The 19,917-nt window shown below is 44.2% G+C and overlaps 2 protein-coding genes across 8 annotated transcripts; one reads left to right on the top strand and one right to left on the bottom strand.

Moving 5' to 3' along the window:
• The first annotated feature begins 404 nt into the window (after positions 1-404).
• fbxo46 (F-box protein 46) lies at positions 405-12,491 on the top strand. The gene is made up of 3 exons (XM_062419579.1): positions 405-764; positions 8,083-8,712; positions 8,803-12,491. The coding sequence occupies exons 2-3, from the start codon at positions 8,230-8,232 to the stop codon at positions 10,636-10,638; spliced, it is 2,319 nt and encodes a 772-aa protein (XP_062275563.1). The 5' UTR covers positions 405-764; positions 8,083-8,229; the 3' UTR covers positions 10,639-12,491.
• Positions 12,492-12,871: 380 nt separating this feature from the next.
• Positions 12,872-19,537, bottom strand: slc5a2 (solute carrier family 5 member 2). 7 transcript variants are annotated; one of them, XM_062418694.1, is made up of 15 exons: positions 19,442-19,537; positions 19,254-19,325; positions 18,828-18,932; positions 18,582-18,641; positions 18,399-18,503; positions 18,214-18,319; positions 17,542-17,622; positions 16,530-16,759; positions 15,800-15,935; positions 15,499-15,606; positions 15,214-15,364; positions 14,170-14,338; positions 13,855-14,070; positions 13,528-13,663; positions 12,872-13,454 (listed from the first exon to the last, which is right to left on the bottom strand). In XM_062418694.1, the coding sequence occupies exons 1-15, from the start codon at positions 19,535-19,537 to the stop codon at positions 13,246-13,248; spliced, it is 1,980 nt and encodes a 659-aa protein (XP_062274678.1). In that variant the 3' UTR covers positions 12,872-13,245. The 7 variants fall into 7 exon arrangements, with proteins under 7 accessions (XP_062274678.1, XP_062274679.1, XP_062274684.1 ...); XM_062418695.1 differs by lacking the exon at positions 19,442-19,537 and having other exon boundaries at positions 12,872-13,439; positions 13,540-13,663; XM_062418700.1 differs by lacking the exon at positions 19,442-19,537 and having other exon boundaries at positions 12,872-13,443; positions 13,565-13,663.
• Positions 19,538-19,917: the final 380 nt, after the last annotated feature.

Below are 19,917 nucleotides of genomic sequence, written 5' to 3'. Positions count from 1 at the left end.
TATTTTTCAAATTTTACATTAATGGTCTTCGGAGACTAAATTTACACATCTTGTCTTTGACCCACATATTGCACGGTTGAACTTAAAGTACATACATATACAACACATAACACAATATAGACAACACATACTAAATCTACCGTATGCGTGTAAATGTGTATTACTTTATGTGTATATAAATGTCTTTGACACAGTGACCTTATGATGTTGTGACTGTGCAGAGTGGTCCAGTGTAGTGGGTTGGGGAGGAGGAGGAGGGGGGGGGGGGGGGGGGGGGGGTACAGGGGGCAGCAGAGGGAGGGAGCCGTGCAGACGCCATATATGGGCACACCACCGACTCTGCATCGCTATTGGCTGCGGGCCTTTATGCAGCTGCTTGTCAACAAGATGGCCTTCCTCCTGCTGCCGTTTTGACACTGATTATTTTGGTATCCCCGAGAACATACCGTAAAAGCTTGTGTTACGGGGGCTGCCGAGAGTCCTAACAAGGCGTACAGTCATCTAGACTGTGTTGAGACAGCTGACAGATACACACGAATCCTCGACAGCAGCCACTAAACAAGGCTGATGATACAAGTAGCTGCTGGCTAATGTCGACGGTAGCCAGCCAGCGAGCGAGCTTAGCTTAGCTACGTGGACACGGATAGTTAACTCGTGTCACCTGCATTTCACCAGACAAACAAGCGAAATACAGCGAGGAAAACACTTGTCATCGACAGTTTTACAAGTCAGTAAGGTTGTCTGTGGAGATTAACACTGCTAAGGTAAGTAACGTTAGCCTAGCAAAATATAACATTGAGGTGTTTTTGTTTTTTTACCTTGTTAGCTTTAGCTAACGACGGGTCTATTTACCATGGGTTAACTACCTGTGAGTTAACCAGAGTATTTAAGTTCCTTGAAACGTAGTTAATGTTAAATATGAACCAAATTTACTGGAAATATATGCTAGGTCCTTCTAGGCACAGAGCTTTCATTGCGACGGTGTGTGAGCAACTGTTTGCTAGTTAGTAAAACCAGCTACTGGTTGGTTCAAGACGTGTAAAGGTGATTTGCCACACATCAAATGACCAATCAGATGAATATTATAGCTGTTATTAATGAGCGTTTTGGTGACACCACACTTACTGGTTGTCAGTGGAGAAGTTGGCATAACTTGATTGCAGCTAGTTTTTTTAGGGTTATACGGTCCAAAACAGGACCAGCAAAAACTAATGGTAATGTGACCTGCAGGCCTCAGTTTTACTCCAACACATTTGTATTTCAGTAAGTACCCTGTACTGAGGGAGGCTTATTATAGTGCTGCATTGGCTGTTTTGATATTACACATGTTATGAATAAACAAACATACTGCATGGCATAACTCAGTTTGCTGTAAGGAGAAACGTCCAAATATATGAGCTAAGATAAACAAGTCTGGAGTGAATCAGTTGATGGTATTGTAGCATATTAGAGTGTCATGTTGTCATTGCTATAAAATTAAACAAAAACACAAAAATCTTGCATGGAGTAGTGTTTGACATTGTATTGTTAGAGGAAGCATGATTTGCCCTCCCTCTGTCAGATGTTCAAGTTGGATAACATTTTGAAACAGTGGCCTTTGTGACTGTGGTGTCAAAGCTTGCATCAAAGTCTACCTTGTCCTGCAGGCCAGCCAGCCTCTCTTCGTAGGTGTCCCAACAGAAGGGCTGCCGTGGGTGTAATGTTCCTGGGCAGACTGCTAGAGTGATGCACTCAGCCCTTTTGTTTTGTTGACAGTTTGCAGCAAAGCTGGCCTGCTGGCTGGGCTTCTGTTGCATTGTCTTCCCAGGCTCACATGGAGAGAGTGAGATTGAGCTAAGACTTTTTGGCATGCTTCGGTATTATCATTCGTCAGCTTTTGGCCGGCTGGCTTGACATGCTGCGAAAAAGAGTGCGGGAGAGCTGGAGTGTAGTATGAGGAGGCTGAGTTGGAGTGACACTGTTCTGCATTTATCAGGCTGAGGTTTTTTTTGTTTTTTTTTTTGCAATGCAGCCTTAAGGTGCCAGCACATGATCAGCAGTAAAACTGCTCCGCGCTGCCTGTGCTGTTGTGTCCTTTGGGGAGAACGGTGGCACTCAACCAGGCAGAAGCCATACTCTTGGTGTGATACACAGCTCAATATTTGCTACAGAGCGCTGTGCCCAAAGTTCAAATTATTTCAACTTTGACCTCAGTTTCCGCTGACCTTTCAAAGCACTACCAATGAGATAACAGCTGTATGTGACGTAGCCTGAAGCGACACATGCGAGCAAGGGAGGTAGAGAGCCTCTGCACCAAGTGTCTGCACTGTGCTCTGTGCCCTACCTCACCATGAGTGAAGGGCTAATTTAGACCCATGTGCTGATAGTTGTGAAAGAAGTCACAAGCTTTTTAAAATGAATGCATCAACTGATAATCAGACCTGTTAAATTTCAAATTAGTATTTAATATGGGATGTGGTACACTATGTGTTGTAAACTCCACACACCTACTGTAATTAAATCATTATCATGGTCAGAATGTATGCCAACCTGCTCTTGATTCGTACAGAGAAAGGACCAAGTCCAGCAAAATTCAGTTTTAATGCAATGAGAGAAACCTATCAATCTCACACCATGCAAACACCAGGAGAGTCATTTGTAAACAGATCAGTACGTTGTCAGCATGTGTTTGGGTGTAGCTGTGTAGTCAATACTGTGTGGATTTCCACATTATGACTGCAGCAGTAATTCACAGGCTGACTGAACAGCGAGGAGTCATCTGTGCACCTAAAACAACGTGTTTCGCAATGTTGGAAAAACACTTCATCAGAATCATCCAAATAGCAGAAGTGCTGTGTCTGGTCCAGTTCACATTGCTGTCCTTTCATTTCAGACAGACTCATCTATTGTATGATTCGGCCTGTTCAGTATATCTTCTGTTGTTAATGCGTCAGTCGCACCATCCCTGCTAGCATCCCTTCACCCACTGCATGGAGGCCGTCCTGGATGCTTCCCATAGAAGAACTGCTCTTCATCAGAGATGGAGAAGTTAACAAGACGTACAGTTGCCAAACCAACCATTTAAACTCCATCTTTGAAGTATGTTCTCTCTTAAACCTGGAAAATACAGTTAACCCTTCAGATTTTGCATCAATCAATAAATCGGTCAATCAAGCAATTTTTTCATGTGTGGGGTGGGCTCATTGTTGCCCCCTGTGACCGGGGAGAAAAAAACCCTACTACAACTGTGGTTCTCACAAACCATCAAGTACCAGTGGGTGTTTTCTGCCCTCCGAGGGCAGTAATGAGCTCATAATAGCTGGTTGCACCAGAATGTACTGAAGAAGATGCTGCTCAGAGAAGTGCAGATTTGATATATAATCAGATGAGTTTTAAAACAAAATGTTTCTGTTTTTACAAGAGATGAGATTTAAAGGATGAGAAGTGACTTTTATTTTTGACCTCAAATATCCTGCCTCTTGATAAAGAGCAGTTCACAGCAGCTTCCCTAAGCTTTTCTATGGGAAACATGCAGGGTCGTCTCCATGCAGTGGTTGACAGTCCCTGCATAGTGTGGTACAGTTGTGAGAGTCATCCAAGTTGATGTCCTTCCTGCTGTCTACATGTAGAAATGCATAGTTGTGTGTTCATGTTATTAGTGAAGTAATGTGTACAGAAAGTCATTATTATCGTTTGACTTTTACCGTAGTAATTTGTCAAACAGTTTGGGTACCTATGGGTGCTGTCCCCGGCACTGTAGTGTTGCTGTGATGTTGCTGGCTGCTTCTGTGCTCGGACAGGATTTGAAGGATTAGGTTGATGCAGAAAGCTTAAAACCAAATGCAAGCTTTCATTTGCCTGAACTGCTACAAATGAAAAGAAAAAAGTTAAAGTAGCTTCTAGACGATATGGGCAAAAATGTTATCCCAAATGTTTTGCTCCTGAGTAAAAGAAAAAAAAACCTGATGGTTAGCGGTGATATTAAACTGGTCTTTATGGTAGAATATGACAAACACACCAAACAGCACAACATTTCACACATATTAGGTAGAACATTTCAAAACAAATGATTAAATCTTTTTTTCAGTGTATGCATGAGTAAAATCAAGTAAACAGAATAAATATCTTTATAGAAAAATGAAGAGCTGCAGTGTGATACAGCACACATGGAAGATGGCTCACACTACAAAGTTAGTTACATGTCTAGTAACACGTAAGCATTTAAATGTCAACTACATTTTACAAATAAAAACAACCACAATACACTGCAGAAATCACCTGTGAGCAGGTGAAGCTGTGACCTGACAGGCTGTGGTAAGTGTGGTTAGTGCATCATCTTATTTCAGGTTGCTGGTGTTTCTGTGTCACTGGTTTTTGCTGCTCTCAATCCTGTTTTTAATGTAGCTGTATCAATTACTGCCACAAATCACCCACCGTAGTTTGTGTGTTTTAGAAAGACATATTTTACAAGCATTTGAATGTCTGAGTATCTGGTCAGTGGTTCAGTTTTTATAGGCCTAATTTTAATATTAAATTCAACTCAAAACAAGTTTCTCCGACATTTACAGCAGCTGTCTGACCTATGGTTAAATATTTTATTAAGGTCACAGTAAAGGTTGATGCATGTTAGGTTGATCAACACTTTTGATCATTTCTGTAATAATTTCTGTCGAGCGACCTTCCATGAATCGGCCTTAAGCCTGACTTTTTCTCACCGTGGAAATGTAGCTTTTGGGAGGTGCTCTCCAGAGTGGGATGTGGACAGAGGGAACAAAGCTTTTCCAAAACAGTGATGCAAACATGCACAGACAAGCTTGGGTGTGTAGCAGTCATTTTAAGACACTCTGTAATCTCTCATTTTGAATAGCAGTTAAGCTGATCGCACAATGCTGTTATCGATCTTTATACGCCAACCAACATAAACATCACTGTTTGCTTTGGTTAACTAGAGGCATTTACACACTATTGTATACTTGGTTCACTCATCTGACAACAAAAACAAAAAATAGGCTATGAAAAATGTTAAATTGTGTGTTAAGCTGCACTGAAACACAATATAAGTGATCAATCTGAGTTTTAACCTGCTGAGATCAACAGGAGTAACCTGACTGTCCATCCTGCTCTGTGCCAAATGTTGGCTGCATGACACAATTTTGTTTGCCAACCCACAAAGGAAGAGAAGGAAGGGATTTAGATGTTTTTATCTTATTTTTGTGTGTCAGTGGTTGTTTCAGGACAGTCAAAAACACTGTACGTGTCATTTTTACATGTATACAGTAAGTGTTTTTAGATTGATCTGCCCGAGTATGAACATGGCTTACCTGTTTCTATATTAAACTCTGTTCACAAGAAACTGAGAGCTAAAGATTGTGGTCGTGGGGCTGATACTCCTGGTGTGTGTGTGTGTGTGTTTTATTGTGCATTGCAGTGGACATACCGGCTCTCTCCTGGCCACTCTTATGAGTCCATCCAGTGTGTTATGAGCGGTGGATTGATGTAGTGAAAGGGAGGGAAAAGAGGGTTTGATGGAAAGGAGGTTGAGAATAAAAGTGGTTAAAGAGAGACAGTCATGAGGGGTCATGGAGAAAAAGGGCTGTAAAATAGGTTGACTATCTTTTTTTTTTTTCCCTCTCACAACAGTAATCTGCCTGCTCTTAGCCGGGTTGTTGCTGTGTGATTATAGAGGAAGCATTTGAATTGGTCCAGCACACTGTGTGGGCGGTGTTTGCTTTTTGCACCTCTCTGAGCTGTTCCATTAGTCCAAATGCACAAAGCGCCACCAGAGCTGCTGTGCTTTTGTGTGTGTGTGTTTTTTTTTCTTTTCTTACTGCACAAATGAGCAAAACCGGCACAGTAACCGCCATTTATAAAAACATTTTTTAAAAACTCAGATGCTCGTCAAATGCATTTCTTTGAAAATTCCATGACGTGTTCATCACCTGTCAAGTTGCTGCCACTCTCTAAAAACAACCATGCTGTTAATGTAGCACTCGCTAACAAGCTAATCAAACCTACTGAAAGTCTCACTGACACTGATCAGACAGAAAGATGATAGGATTGAATTGTTGTCATTTTAGTGTATGGACTGGTGAAAGCACTCAATATATATGTAGTTTAAACCATTTTATCAGTATTGCTATTGAATTTGTGTTTGAGTGCTCACTTTTATCATGTGATCTGTTTCCTCTGGATGTTGTGGTTCATGTGATCAGATGCTCAAGTTGATAATGGAGCTGCCGCTAACTATTCTTTTCATTATTGTTTGATCTGCTGGATAATCAATTATTTGGTCTATACAATGTTGTCATAGTTTAAAAGTCCAAAACTGAAAACGATCCAGTGTACAATGATATAAAGTAGAGAAAAGCAGAAAATCTTCACATTTGAGTTAAGATAGAGAAGTTAAACTAATTATTTATTAAAATAGTTGATGAATGAATTTCTGACTAGCTAATCAATCAATCGGATGTTGTAGCTCTAGTTAATGATAGATAGCATGCAAAAGAGATCAAGAGGTTTCATTGAACTACTTGAAGACTGGAGTGAGAGGTCAATCCTGGTGTTTGTATCTACAACTGGTGTAATCAGGACTTAGTATATTTGCTGGTGAGTGAGGATGAATATATCATCATTAATCTAATTTATATCACAGTATAGTCAATGATGTTTGTCTGGACCTGCTAATCTATAATATTGATGTGTAGTTTAAGTCTGTTTGTCCCACTTCTGTAAAACTGTCTTTTTAATTGTTACTTCATTTGGATAGATTGGTTTGAGCTTCACTGAATGATGGATGAGTTTGACACTAGAAGACTGTTTGCACCTTTATATGCTGACAGAGGAAAATGTCTCTTTGCTCCAGTAAAATCTGAATTTAAGATGTGACTTAAGTAGCATTTTTATCAGCTTTGCAATTTAAACGAGTGCAAAGGAGAAACATGGAGCCTCCAACGCGCATGCACATCTGTCCAGCAGTTAAACATCTGAGTTTTTCACAAGGTAATTTAGATGTTTTAAAACATGGCTGTAGGGATCTTGAAGTGTTAAATTGCACAGTTTGAAATCACAATTTAAAAAGAAAAACTTGTAGCCAGCGTAACCCTTTTAATACAGTTTAAAGATTTAATATATGAAGTGTAAACTCAAAGGGAGCAGCTCAGGACTGACGGACGAGCCGAAACTCTGGGTTCAGGCTGTTCTCTGCTGCAGAGGAGGCCTCGAGCAGCAGCAGCAGTGAGCCAAACGTGTTGCTCCATTGCCACTTGTGTCTCTCCTTAAGCGTGCCAGCACGTTCCTGGCAGTCCTTACAGCTGGCATAGCAGTAGAAGCAAAGCATGCTGGGTGGACTAAAGGCACCCCCACCCCTCCCAAGCCTGTAGCATAGGCTCTTTGGCATAGAGGAAAAGGGGTGAGGACAGCTACAGCAGTTTCACTACTACCCTACCCCCTCCTGTTGTTTGCTAAAAATAGGTCCAGCATATGCCTGCATGCTCCTCCCTGTGTTGCCTCCTATTAAGCAAGTCCCCTTTGAAGCACTGAGATGCAGGAGAGGAGCAGAGGGGGAGAAAGAGAGAGAGAGAGAGAGAGAGGAAGAGAGGAAGAGAGAGGAAGAGAGGAGAGTCCATTTGGAGCTTTTGTGTTGCATCTTTTCATCCCTTTCATCTGCAGGCCACAGACACCAGACCTGAAATGGAATCCCTTTAATTTGATTTCAAGGCTCCGAGACGGGCGAGATGATCTTAGCGCACAGTAGCAAACGTAAACGCAAATGAAGTTTCACCAAAGTTAGAGGCAATGCCAGTTGCGATCAGTTCAGATAGTGTCATGATGATAGTTGTGTTCTTTGTAGACCAGCGACTGAGCTGCTGGTGTAAGAGCATGTTGGAAAATACCCAGTTTGAATTGTACCTCGAGGCAAATATTCAGCACAACCTCAATTGGTCATTGATTAACTGAACTGATCCCAGCACTGATGAGTTTTGTTGCTCCTGAGATATGAACTGTTTTTTAATGACCGCACTGTCATTCTCTTTTCTCTCATTCCCATCCCTCTTTGCCTGTCCTCCACCCTTTCCTTTATCTCCCACTTTCCTGTTGGTGCAGGTTGTATGCCCAGTGTTGCTGGTAAGCTTGGTGGCAGACAGTGCCCATCAAGTTGGCACTGGGACAGGGAGCCCACGATGAGAGCTCTATCCCTGGGTATTTGCTGGCCAGCGTAGGTGCCGATATGCCCCGGTGGCCCGCATCCTGATGGACCGAGACACCTTCTCCCACATCCGTCTGTGGTGCCCGCGCCCCTTTGGCACCTACTCCCAGAACAAAGCGAGGAGCCCAGGCTCAGGGGGCAGCGGCGGAGGGGGCGGTGGGGCAGGGTCCCCATCCCTCTGCAAGGCGGAGCCCTCTCCAGGTGCCAGAAGGACAGTGGATGGAACCGAAGATGGAGGGATGATCGTGGGGGTGCAGGAACAGAATGGAGAAGAGGAGGAGGATGTGGGCTCGGAGAACACTCCACCTGAACCCGAGCTTGTCTCCAGCTCTTTGTCACAGAGCCAGGCCCCTCCATCCTCCTCAGCCCCTCCATCACCACCCTCTTCTGGGTCTCAGATGGAAGATGGCCGGGTGCTGTTAGACACCTGGTACGTCATTAAACCAGGAAACACCAAGGAGAAGATTGCTTTCTTCGTGGCACACCAGTTCAGTGGAGCAGGCCAGCCCAGACCCAGCGCCATGAAGGTAAGGTGCAGCAGGGAGTTGCTGCTTTTGTTGGGCAAATTAGTTCCAGTTAGTTATTTTTCAATTAAATATGATTGTTTTTCTCCACAGGTTAAAGGTAACTGGGCAACTGACTGCAGCAAAGCCAAAAGACGGAGACGATGCTCATCCTACGATCCTCCAACTCGATCCCAATCGTCAGAGCCGCAGCTTGGCCACGAGTCCTCCCTGGTACCCAATGCACCCCCAAGCCCCGATGAGCTGTCACTAGGAGGGGTGAATGAGACAGACCTGCTGTCCGTGGCAGAAATGGTTGCCTTGGTTGAGCAAAGGACAGCCATGGCCCTCCAGGGGATCGTGGCTGTCCACGGGAACCACCACCAGCCCCCTACTACCACTCATGACCAGGGCCTCACTCCTCACCAGCACACTCTTCTCCGAGGCACAGTATCAGACCCCACTCCTATCGTGTTTGTTTCTGAGAGTTCAAACGGCCAACCCTCCAAAGAGGCCAAAGAGTCATCATCTCCCATCCAGACTGACCAGGAGCTGGAGGAGCAGCAGGAGTCATGTAGGGTCGCTCAAGCCATCGCACACTTCGAGTCCCAGAATCTGGAAAATCGGCTGCATCTGGGCGCTAGTCCTGGAATAGACTTTTCTAATCAAGACGGCGAAAGGGAGCGTAGGAAAGGAGGGGAGTCTGGCATTGTAACGCCTCCTCCACCCCCCAGCCACAGTCACGGTGAGGTGAGGATAGCTTTCAGAGTGTCAAACTTGGACCCACGGTCTCAGCTGGAGCCAGCTGGCAGGTCCCGCTGTATGTTTATGAGCTGTGGTGGTGGGGGTAATCAGGCAGCAGCCAGGTCCAAAGAGAAAATCACCTGTGACCTCTACCAGCTCGTCAGTCCCTCCTCAAGAGACCCTAGTAGTCTGCTGCTTGCTGCCACAACAGCTGCCCCCAAATCGGAAGGAGACCACCACCCAGACAGGCAGGCTTGTGGCAGCCCGGACCCAACCCAGGAGCTCTCCTCTGGGGAGAAGAAAGCTGTTGGTGTGGGGAGGGAGCGAGTCACCGGCTTTCATGTGGAGGTGGTGGTGACGGGTGCTGTGGACCAATGTGTATTTTATGGCAAGGACAGTACAGAGAATGTGCAAGAGGAGACGGTGTGTTTTGCTATGCCTAGTGGGGGAGGAGGTGGTGGGGGTGTGGGCAGCTCCACTGACCCTTCATCAGATGATCCTCCTCCTGGACAGCTTTTCTTCCTTCAGCCCCCTCGGGGTGCAGAGGAGGATGTAAAAGGAACGGGCACTGGCAGTGGGTCAGGAATGTGCTCTTTGGACTGTGCCAACAACAACGGCCCTGGGGCAGGGGTGGCAGTGGGCTCAGGGGAGCGGACAACTCGACCAGACTCTCCCCTGGCCAACGTTGGGGAGGACTGCTCAGACCCTTCATTGTGTCGCCTCTACCGCCACGTGTCCCATGACTTCCTGGAGATCCGCTTTCAGATTCAGCGCCTCCTTGAACCACGCCAGTACATGCTGCTGCTCCCCGACCACATCATGGTGAACATCTTCAGTTACCTGCCCACACGATCCCTGGCAGCCCTCAAGTGCACCTGCCACTACTTCAAGGTGTTGATAGAGACTTATGGGGTGCGGGCAGTGGACTCACGCTGGAATCAAGACCCTCTCTACAGGGACGACCCCTGCAAGCAGTGTAAGCGGCAATATGAGCGCGGGGATGTTTCCCTGTGCCGTTGGCACCCCAAACCTTACCACCATGACCTGCCTTATGGACGTTCCTACTGGATGTGTTGCCGGCGCACAGACAAAGACACACCAGGCTGCCGTGTTGGGCTCCACGATAACAATTGGGTCCAACAGCCTGCTGATGGCTCTCAGCCCATCCGCACCAGGAGGGAGGACAGGAGGGAGGAGGCCAGGTAGAGAGGAAAGAGTACACCTCACATACCAACTCTCATTTCCTCCTGTGTACTTCCCTATTCCCTCTCTTCTCAACTCAGTGGTTGAACATAATAAAGAGGAGTATGAGAAGGAATCAGCACTCCAGGACTGTTTTTTTTTCTTTTTTCCAGCACTCCTTTCTCATAGTTGCCCTCGTTGGAGGGAGGTTGAGAGGTAAAGAAGGAAGAGAGGTGTGTCACTCTCCTTGCCTTTTTTTTTTTAAGCCCTGCAGAATCCCTCTCTCCTCCCACTGTGCTCCAGAGTGGCACCTTTTAAAAGTTTGCATACCAGGGTTGGGGTCCCCTCCTGCTGCTGTCAGTCAGCCTTCTTTCTGCCTCTTACTCATTCGGGTTTCTGTCCAACTCCGTACATGGTTGTTAGGTAATTCATGTGAAAACTTTGCAGTGTATTTGATTGAGATTAGCATTCATGAAGTGACGCATAGAAATGTAACGCCCTCGAGCCTGCTTCCCGTTCCCAAATACTTGTTCTATGTTCTGTGTTCTATCACAAACTTCTATGTTAGCTGTACAATGGTGCTTCAAGGAATGAGCTTTACCGAATCCAACAGATGTCAAATTTTTCAGTGGTGGAATGTTCAGCGTCGCTCTAGAAATGTGATTGTATAAAGCAAACTTGATTTTCCGTTGTAGAAAGCCATTTGTACCTGTCCTGCACCATGCGTTTCTATTTCTCTGAATGTGCTGTACCGTTGTACCATGTTGATCAGTTCCCTGATAATGCTGCTGAAATCATTGCCTGTGTCACTGATGTTATTTCTGAAATAGCCATACAATTGGTTAATGACAGGCACAGTCTCACCATACTGAGACCTGTTCATGTCATTGTTTTCAGAGTGGACCCTAACCTTGTTGACCAGCCATAAAGAGGAGCCACTGAGTACTTTCTGGTTTACAGAGAATTATGGGAGATGAACTCTAATAAATTAAGACCAGTGGGATTGAATGGGATTAAAAAGAGAAACTTGATGTCACTTTGGAAAGGCCTGATGTCACTTTGTATGGTTTGATTGACTTGCTTGTTTGCCATTTTGTGTTTGTTTTTTTGTTTTGGCTGTTTTATTGGTGTGTGTGTCAGAGAATGTTTGCTGTTATATTTGCTTTTATTTTTGAGGACTCTCCCTGTATCAGTCTACCCCCCCCCCCTCTACTCAACCTGCAAAGATTGTTTTTTTGTTTTTTTAAACTTCATCTTTGCTTAAAGCTCCAGCTCTCTTCCTTTCCTCCTCCCTTCCCCCCTCCGTCCTACGATTCGGCAGAGGGCAGTGTTCGCCAAAGCCGTTCTTCATGCTTCGAAGCGGGTGAAACCAACTACCACAGACTGCGGAAACTCTTTACACCAGCTTCCAGCCTTAAAAGCCCCCTACCTCTTTCCACCCCTCCTCTACCCCCCCCCCCTGCAGGAGATTGAGGCGTCAGATACCTCACAAGTGATCAAGAGTATTGGGAGCTGCACAGGACCCTGTAAGTGGCTAGATTTTAAGACGCTGACTCCATCCAGCTTTACTGGATCCACCCATAACTCTTTGAGTGGGAGTGATAGATGAACAGTGCCTGATGACGGCTCTGACTCTTCAGTCTTGGAAAAACCTCTTTCTCTCCCCTGCTTTTACACCCCCCCTCCCCCCTCTCCCTCTGCAAGCTGACAGACTGGACATTTAAAAAAGAAAACCCTGATGTGATGAATGATGCTGAAACTCTGCATGGAGGTGGGAAGATGTCGGGTAGTCACGGGAGAACTCTGTAGGTTCCAGACATGTACAATGCTAATGGGAAATATCTGCTTAAATAAAAGAAGTGATGATTAAAACTGGAAATCTGAATCACTACCTGGTCTGTGTGGTCTATGATTAATTAAATCATTTGTCTACACAGTGTCTGATTAAAGCTTATCACATCCTGTCAGACCTGATTTAAGTCGCCCTAACATACAATGAGACTGGCAATACTTAAGAAAGTACGTTGGGAAAACAAGAAATGCATAAAGGTGTACGTATAAATGTTTGACATTCATTGATCTTTACTGTTTTTACATAAAGTGATGAATTGTGCATGAAGGTGAGTTATGTAAAGTCTTCTTTAAAGCCAAAGTTTTATAATAAAAACAAATCGTCAGGTTACGTCATGCTTTATTGAGTTAACATTTATCCCGGCTTTCAGGATTCATATCTCCAAAGATTCAAATTTGTTCTTCTCACACCTGTGTGAGTGCTGGAAGCAGGGGAAAGATTGACTGGTGATTTAATCAACGTGTAACAGAATACAGTAATGGCATTCTAACCTGATAAAAACACATTCTCACACTCTGCATTACACACGCTCTTCAAAACTGGACAAATGGTGGTGACTGAGCACCGCCTATTGTGCTCTACAGAAAAAATGTGAGACTTGGTAGTGTGTAATAATGCTTATTTAACCCTTTTGTGACTGAAAACATCAAAATTACTTTTAAGTGTAGTGATGGGTCATTTCCAACAGATGACAGCACTGGTGTGTTTATCTATCACACAAAGTGATGAATCACTTTTTACAACTCAAATTGAAACAAATCCACTTCCAGATAAGACTGTTAAGCATAGTAACCCCACATATATACTGCTACAGCCATCATGATGAGAGCGTTGGCATCCACGGTGTACTTCCACAAAGGCTTCTCGCTGATGTCGGGAAGCTGCTCTGTCTGCTCAGGCTCTTCTTCCTCGGGGGCCTGGGAGTTGCCCCCGCCACAGAACCGGCCAATCTTGTGGCAGATACCAGATTTTTCTTGCTCTTCGGTCGCTGAGAGGGAGAGAAATGTGTGAGTACTTGATGTCAATTGAATGTTTGATTCGTTTGTGTGTCTTGTTTATACCTGCATCGTTACTGTTTTTCTTTCTCTTCCTCTCAGCAGCCTCTCTCTGGGCTTTCCTTGCTTTCTCCTCTTGTTCCCAGTCCAAATCCTTCCTCTCTTCTTTGGAATGACGCAAGCTAAACACCAGACGATGGAGCTGCAAAGGAAAAGAGAGAGAGAGCTCAGAACTTCATCGGACTGGAAACTGATTGCATTTGAAACATCCAAGTAAATGCCAGCGCAGCAGATTCTTCACTGTTTTCAGGTCAGGGAGTCTTGATGAATGAGGGACCTTTTTACAGTAAATATTTGGGTGTTGGGTCTTAGCGTAAAAAAAAAATCACTTACGTGTTGATCCTCTATGGGCTCGGTGCAGTAGCTGACCAGCAGTACCAGCACTGACGTACAGAAGAAGAGTATGATCGCAAAGTGTAGATAGTGGATCCCACACACCAAGAAAGGACAGTCAGAGGGGAAAATACAGCTGCCAGTACCGAACCAGAACTCTGGCAACATCCGACACAGACCCATCATAAGGCCCCCTATCAGGCCCCAGAAAGCACCCTGAATGTATGGATAGGATTTCACTCTGTGTTTAATTCATTTGAATGTGACAAGATAATTTAAATATATATTACTATCTATGCTAATGCTCAATCTCACCGTTTCGTTCACCCGCTTGACAAACACAGCCAAGAGGAAGACCGAGGCGATGGGGGGAGCCAGGTAGCTGGAGACTGACTGGATGTAATCAAACAGCTGACCACTCTGGGCCGCCTGGACAACTGGGATCCAGCAGATACTGATGGCGACGATGCACAGCACCCAAACTCTGAGAAGGGGAGAGGAAGACGAAAAGGATGCAAAGAAGAAAAGGAAATATACGAGATGAATCCAAACCTATCCATATTAACTAATAGCAACACAATTTCATGGAATTAAAGCGTGCACAGCCTCAATTACAGCCTCAATTACAAATTCGATTTATAGTTGGATTGCATTTGTTGACTAAGGGAAGCCGGGATGCAGTAACCCTAACCATTATATTATTAACAGTTGCAAAAGGACTGGTATTGTGAGTATCCCAGGTATTAAAGAAGACATTTAACAAAATCTAAGTGTCATTTTACTGGCAAACACTTCATCTCTAAAGATTTTGCCTACGGGATGTCTACTAACAAATCTGTGCATTAGTCTCTTAATTTGTTGATCATTTAGTTTATTAAATGCAAAAAAATAGTGAATAAAATGTTTACAATAATATGAATAGAGAAAAGAGAAAAACAGCAAATCCTCATATTTGTGAAGCTGGAACGACAGAATGTTTGGCATTTTTCTTGAAAACAAACAATGAATCAAATAAGTCGATGAGTTATCTAGTCATTACAACTCTAGAATGGAGTGCTCACATTTTGAAATATTTAAATGGTACAAAGTATCTGATGCAGCGATTTTGCAACCTCAAGCTGTCATCTATGCATGTAGCAACATCATGGCCTCATGAGAAGACTTCGACACATATATTAAGGAGCTGTCAGAACAGAAGCCCCATGAGATGCTGCTGATTCATATTACAGCCACACTAGGAATAGAAGTTAACAGTCTGTAACAGGCTACCACAAGTAGAAGAAAGTTAGAGAATTACAACAATTTGAAATGCTTAGAAGTCTAATGCAGCATTTGTTTACCCCAACAGCGCCTGTTTACCTGCCTACGATAATGAGCTCACTCTCATTGGCCTGCGGCCTGATGCGAGTCCAGATGTCCATGGTGAAGAGGGTGCTGCTGCTGTTAAAGATGGAGGCCAGAGAGGACATGAGAGCTGCCAGCATCACAGCCAGCATCAGACCTCGCAAACCTGCAGAGAGAGACGGCAGGGAAGAGAGGTGGGGTGTTGGTGGAATGGGTGGGAAGGGATGAGAGGTGTAAGGTATAATCTCTCAGCAGACACGTGGATGCAGTACCGAGGCAGTCGTTGTTAGGTGTTCTTACCATTCGGCATGATTGACACCACCAGTTTAGGGTAAGCAATATTGGAACAGCCCACCTCAGTCCCACACACCCTCTTACACTCTTCAGGGACCACACAGCCAACCTCATCTACAAGTGGAGGAAACACACAAACACACTGTAAATATACAGATTTCAAATCAAAAGTCAAGTCAGACCCTTGATAAAATATTTTCTTAATAAAATTTCACCCTCTGGGGTTTATGCATGTCACTTAAGTTGGGTCAACACTGTTTATATCAACCTCCCTTTAGTGGGAATGAGACCAGTGTAAGCCACAGACCTGGGTAGAGGACCCTGCTGATCATGCCGGGGAACACCATGAGGAACATTGGCAGCAGTTTGAGGTAGCCACACAGGATGCAGCCGGCCTTCACGTGGGTCAGACTACGAGCTGCGAGGCACCGCTGGACTATCACCTGGAGAAACACACAGGACACATGGAAACAAAGACACTTTTTCTCTGGTTTAAAGCACAGGGCAGCTGGTCTAGTTAGGATTCAGTTTCTGAATAAGAGGTTCCAGCAGTTTTCGTTTTATATGTTCCTATCAGGGTCAAATACAAGTACAGTAAATCAGTTTCAGTACAAACACGTAACACTAAACAGTCAATCTGTCATCAGCTGATAAAATAACGCTCCATATTCAGATGACAAAGCTAAACTGCAGGATATGTAATGTGATTACAATCAAATGACTCCTAGCAGCTGTCATTTTAATAACATATTAGTGTTTTTATTATGTGTTTCTTGTGTATGGCTGATGTGCAGAAAAACACCAGGTTTTAATTAAGTTTTTCTTGTGTGGTCATGGTCATCTCTGATCCTGGTTGGCTGGAAAAGTTGCACCAGATCATCAGCTTGACTCATGCTGATGCATTACCGGTTAAGTACATTACAGCAAAGTGACTTGCAGTAGCTCGAGTCGATCAGCCACAGCCTGACAGTAGTTGGCTGACCCGAGTCAGTCTAAGCCCTTCAACTGATAAATGTTAGAGAATGTGGGATACTCACCTGATCCGTGCACCAGTACCAGCCTCCGACTATAGCGATCCCAAACAGCACCCCGGGCCAGGGAAGATCCCCTGTGGTGGGGTCCCTCAGCAGACTGAAGGCATCCTGTCTGGGGGTGTAGCATTGGGGGGTGATGTTGTAGCGTTCGGGCTCCAGGGAAGAGAAGTTAGTTGGCAAGGCAGAGCTGTATTTTTCCAGCAGAGCATTGTAGCCTCCTACTTCAGCAAAGGCTAGAAGGGAGGGGAAAAGGGAGAGATGTGTGTCATTTAAAGGGTCAGTTCAACCAAATGACAGAAAGGGCAAAGTAAAGAAAAATGTCTTTCCATGCATAGATTTGATGGAATTCAATTCAGCTCTCTTTAATCTGGGTGAGGGTGTTTTTGAATGATGATTCTCATAAGATTCATTATGGTATGGATGTTCCTACTCTGACATTTAGGTGTAATACATCAGTTAAATGTAAGAAGGAGTGTACTGCATTTGTTTTTCCCACCAAGTTCCTCAGTCCAGAGTTCCCTTGTCTAATAGAGTCCTGACTGGAGATATGAGTCAGCTGCTGAGTCAGCACTATATCTTCAACGCATCACCAATTCACAAAAGGGGTTTGCCGTCCTTCCTCCTCTGCGGGTTCCCCTCCCACTTTTATCTGGTCTACTTCCTTCTTTAATCTGCACCAGGATTAGACTGATATACAGTTTTTTGACCTTTTATGGAAAAAAATAATCAGTAAGGCTGCAGGTGGTGGGGTTAGGGTTTTGCCGGCTGGAGGTGGAGAGCGCAGTGACTCTGCAGTGTCAGCACACTGTAAGCTGCTGCAGTGAAATTAATGATTAGTGATCCTAGTTAAACTCTTTCCTGTTGTGAGGGACATGGACGCAAGCCAAAAACATGAACGGTGTGCAGATTTGAATAGAAGATGATAAAAATCAAATACTCTATTATATTGGAAGATTTAATATTAAGTGACCACCTACAAAAAGCTTTATGAGTATAATCCACAGTCTGGACTTACCAAAGCCAGTTAGGACGAAGGCTCCAGCGATGATGACAAAGGTCTGAACTGTGTCTGTGAACATCAGAGCAGCCAGGCCACCTGGTGAGAGAGAGACACACACACACACACACACACACACACACACACACACACACACACACACACACACACACACACACACACACACACACACACACACACACACACACACACACACACACACACACACACACACACACACACACACACACACACACACACACACACACACACACTTAAAGGTATAATCCAGTGATTTGGTGTTGCACTTCCATGAAGTTTGCAGGTATGCAAGAGAATTGTCAAAATCGAAACAGCAGAGACAGAGATATCCTGACTATTAGTCATAAAAACACTACACTACACTACATTTCCCACAATGCAACCAACAGCATATTTCCATTAAAATCTCTCAACATTTTTCAAACTATACACGTGTCAAGTTTGTGACGAGGGATTTCTGTTAGGAATTTGAATCTCATGCCAAGATAACCCTGATGACATCACTATGACATGATCATTGTTATCAACTTCAGTGCTACTTATGTGGAAGCAAACTGATCCACGTGTAAAATTGGAGTTCCCCTTTAAAAACAATACAATAAAATGATAGACCAGGTTCAACACATAAACAAACATTCACTCACATACCTGTCACAGTGTACAAGGCTGTGATTAATAGCAGGGCGATGACAGCCACATAGATGTTCCATCCTAACGCCTGCTGGATAAACACGGCTCCTGAAAACATATCCACCTGGAGAGACGGAAACGAGTGTCAAGAAAGAGGAAAAGAAATACAAACAGTGTATTCCTCTGATTGAAGGATGGCTCACTGAGATCTTGGTGAAAATGTAGAGGAACAGGGAGATGACAGAGAGGTAGAGGCTGATTCTGGTCCCTCCGAACCTCTTCTTTAGGTACTGGGGCATCGTGATCACCTAACACAGCACATTGTTTGTTAGTAGAGGAAATCAGTGAGAGTGAGCTGAAATGATCATACGGTCTGAGTTACTTACCCCAGCTGTGAGGTAGACGGGTACAAACAGCCAGCCTAGCAGCAGCACGATGAAGAGAGCCTGACACAACATACAACATCTGACATGTGAGACAATGACCTCTCCTGCTGTAGATCACTCTCAATGACAATCACTTTGTGCTTCCATGTATTAGATTCTGCATCTCCTTGTTATGAAGGTAATTATATATTGATTCAGTCTTTCAAAGCAGTGATTAATGTGTAATTTAATATGATCTTGACTTACATTCCATTCAAATCCTCCCACAGCGATGCCGCTAGCCGCCCCGGTGCCAGCCAAGCCCACAAAATGACCACTACCAATGTTGCTGGCAAACAAAGATGCACCAACCTGAATTTTTTTAAAAAGGACACAAAGAAAAAGCACATCTTATCAAAGCAGTTTCATGATATGGTTATCAGAAAGTTTCAAAATCGAGCCATATATTCTCTTTTCTCTGTTACTTATGAAACTCTAAAAGGACAAACTTTACCTCTTCATCCTTTCTTCCATCAAAGGAAGTAATGAACCTAAAGATAATCCTGTCATCTGAAAGTTCAGACTGATTTTAATGAACTACAGCCTGGCCAATACTGGATTTCGTTAAGATTCCTTGACTTTTTAAAAGAAATGTTCTAATGAGCTCAAAATCCGCCTCTATATGGAACTCACCGGCCACCAGGTCATGGTCCGCCCTGCCAGAAAATATCCTCCAACTGTCCCACGATTGGTCCGAGACATGGACTGCAACACAGACAGGGACATTCTGATAGAATCACAAACAGTTCCCTGACATATTTTATTCACTCATTATAACCTACTGATTATTACACTCACAGATTTAACACAGGTGCACTCACCCAAATGCCGACACCGATGACCACGAGGAAATATACGACGATGATGATGATGTCTGCCAGGTTGTTGATGATGACCTTCTCTGATGAAGTCTCCATTGCTCTTGAATACACTGATTAATCTGTAGCTGTGTGGAAACAAGCAACCTGCCTTTATTTACCGACTGTTTGCTTCTAATGGAGGTTAGAGCCTTAATATAATCACCATCATCTGTAAAAACACCTATACTTAGATATCATTAGAGCCAAATACCTACAAGAGAACAAATACCCACTCCCTTGCTGACTGATGTATGGGCAGCAGGACTGCAGCGGTCAGTCCGAGTGTGAACTTTGGCCAACGGCAGCAGCAATGGGCAGATTCAGCAGTTTATTCATTAGAGAAATTATTAACGCCAAACCACGAGAAATGTTTGCTACCTCGATGGTTTCACGTGCAGACACGTCAACTGTAATAAAGTCACCAGCAAAACCATGTA

Source organism: Scomber scombrus, chromosome 5 (genome assembly GCF_963691925.1).
Source record: "Scomber scombrus chromosome 5, fScoSco1.1, whole genome shotgun sequence".
Taxonomy (NCBI): Eukaryota; Metazoa; Chordata; class Actinopteri; order Scombriformes; family Scombridae; genus Scomber; species Scomber scombrus.
Note: the sequence above shows the minus strand (reverse complement) of the source record. Positions and strands in the feature narration are given on the sequence as shown.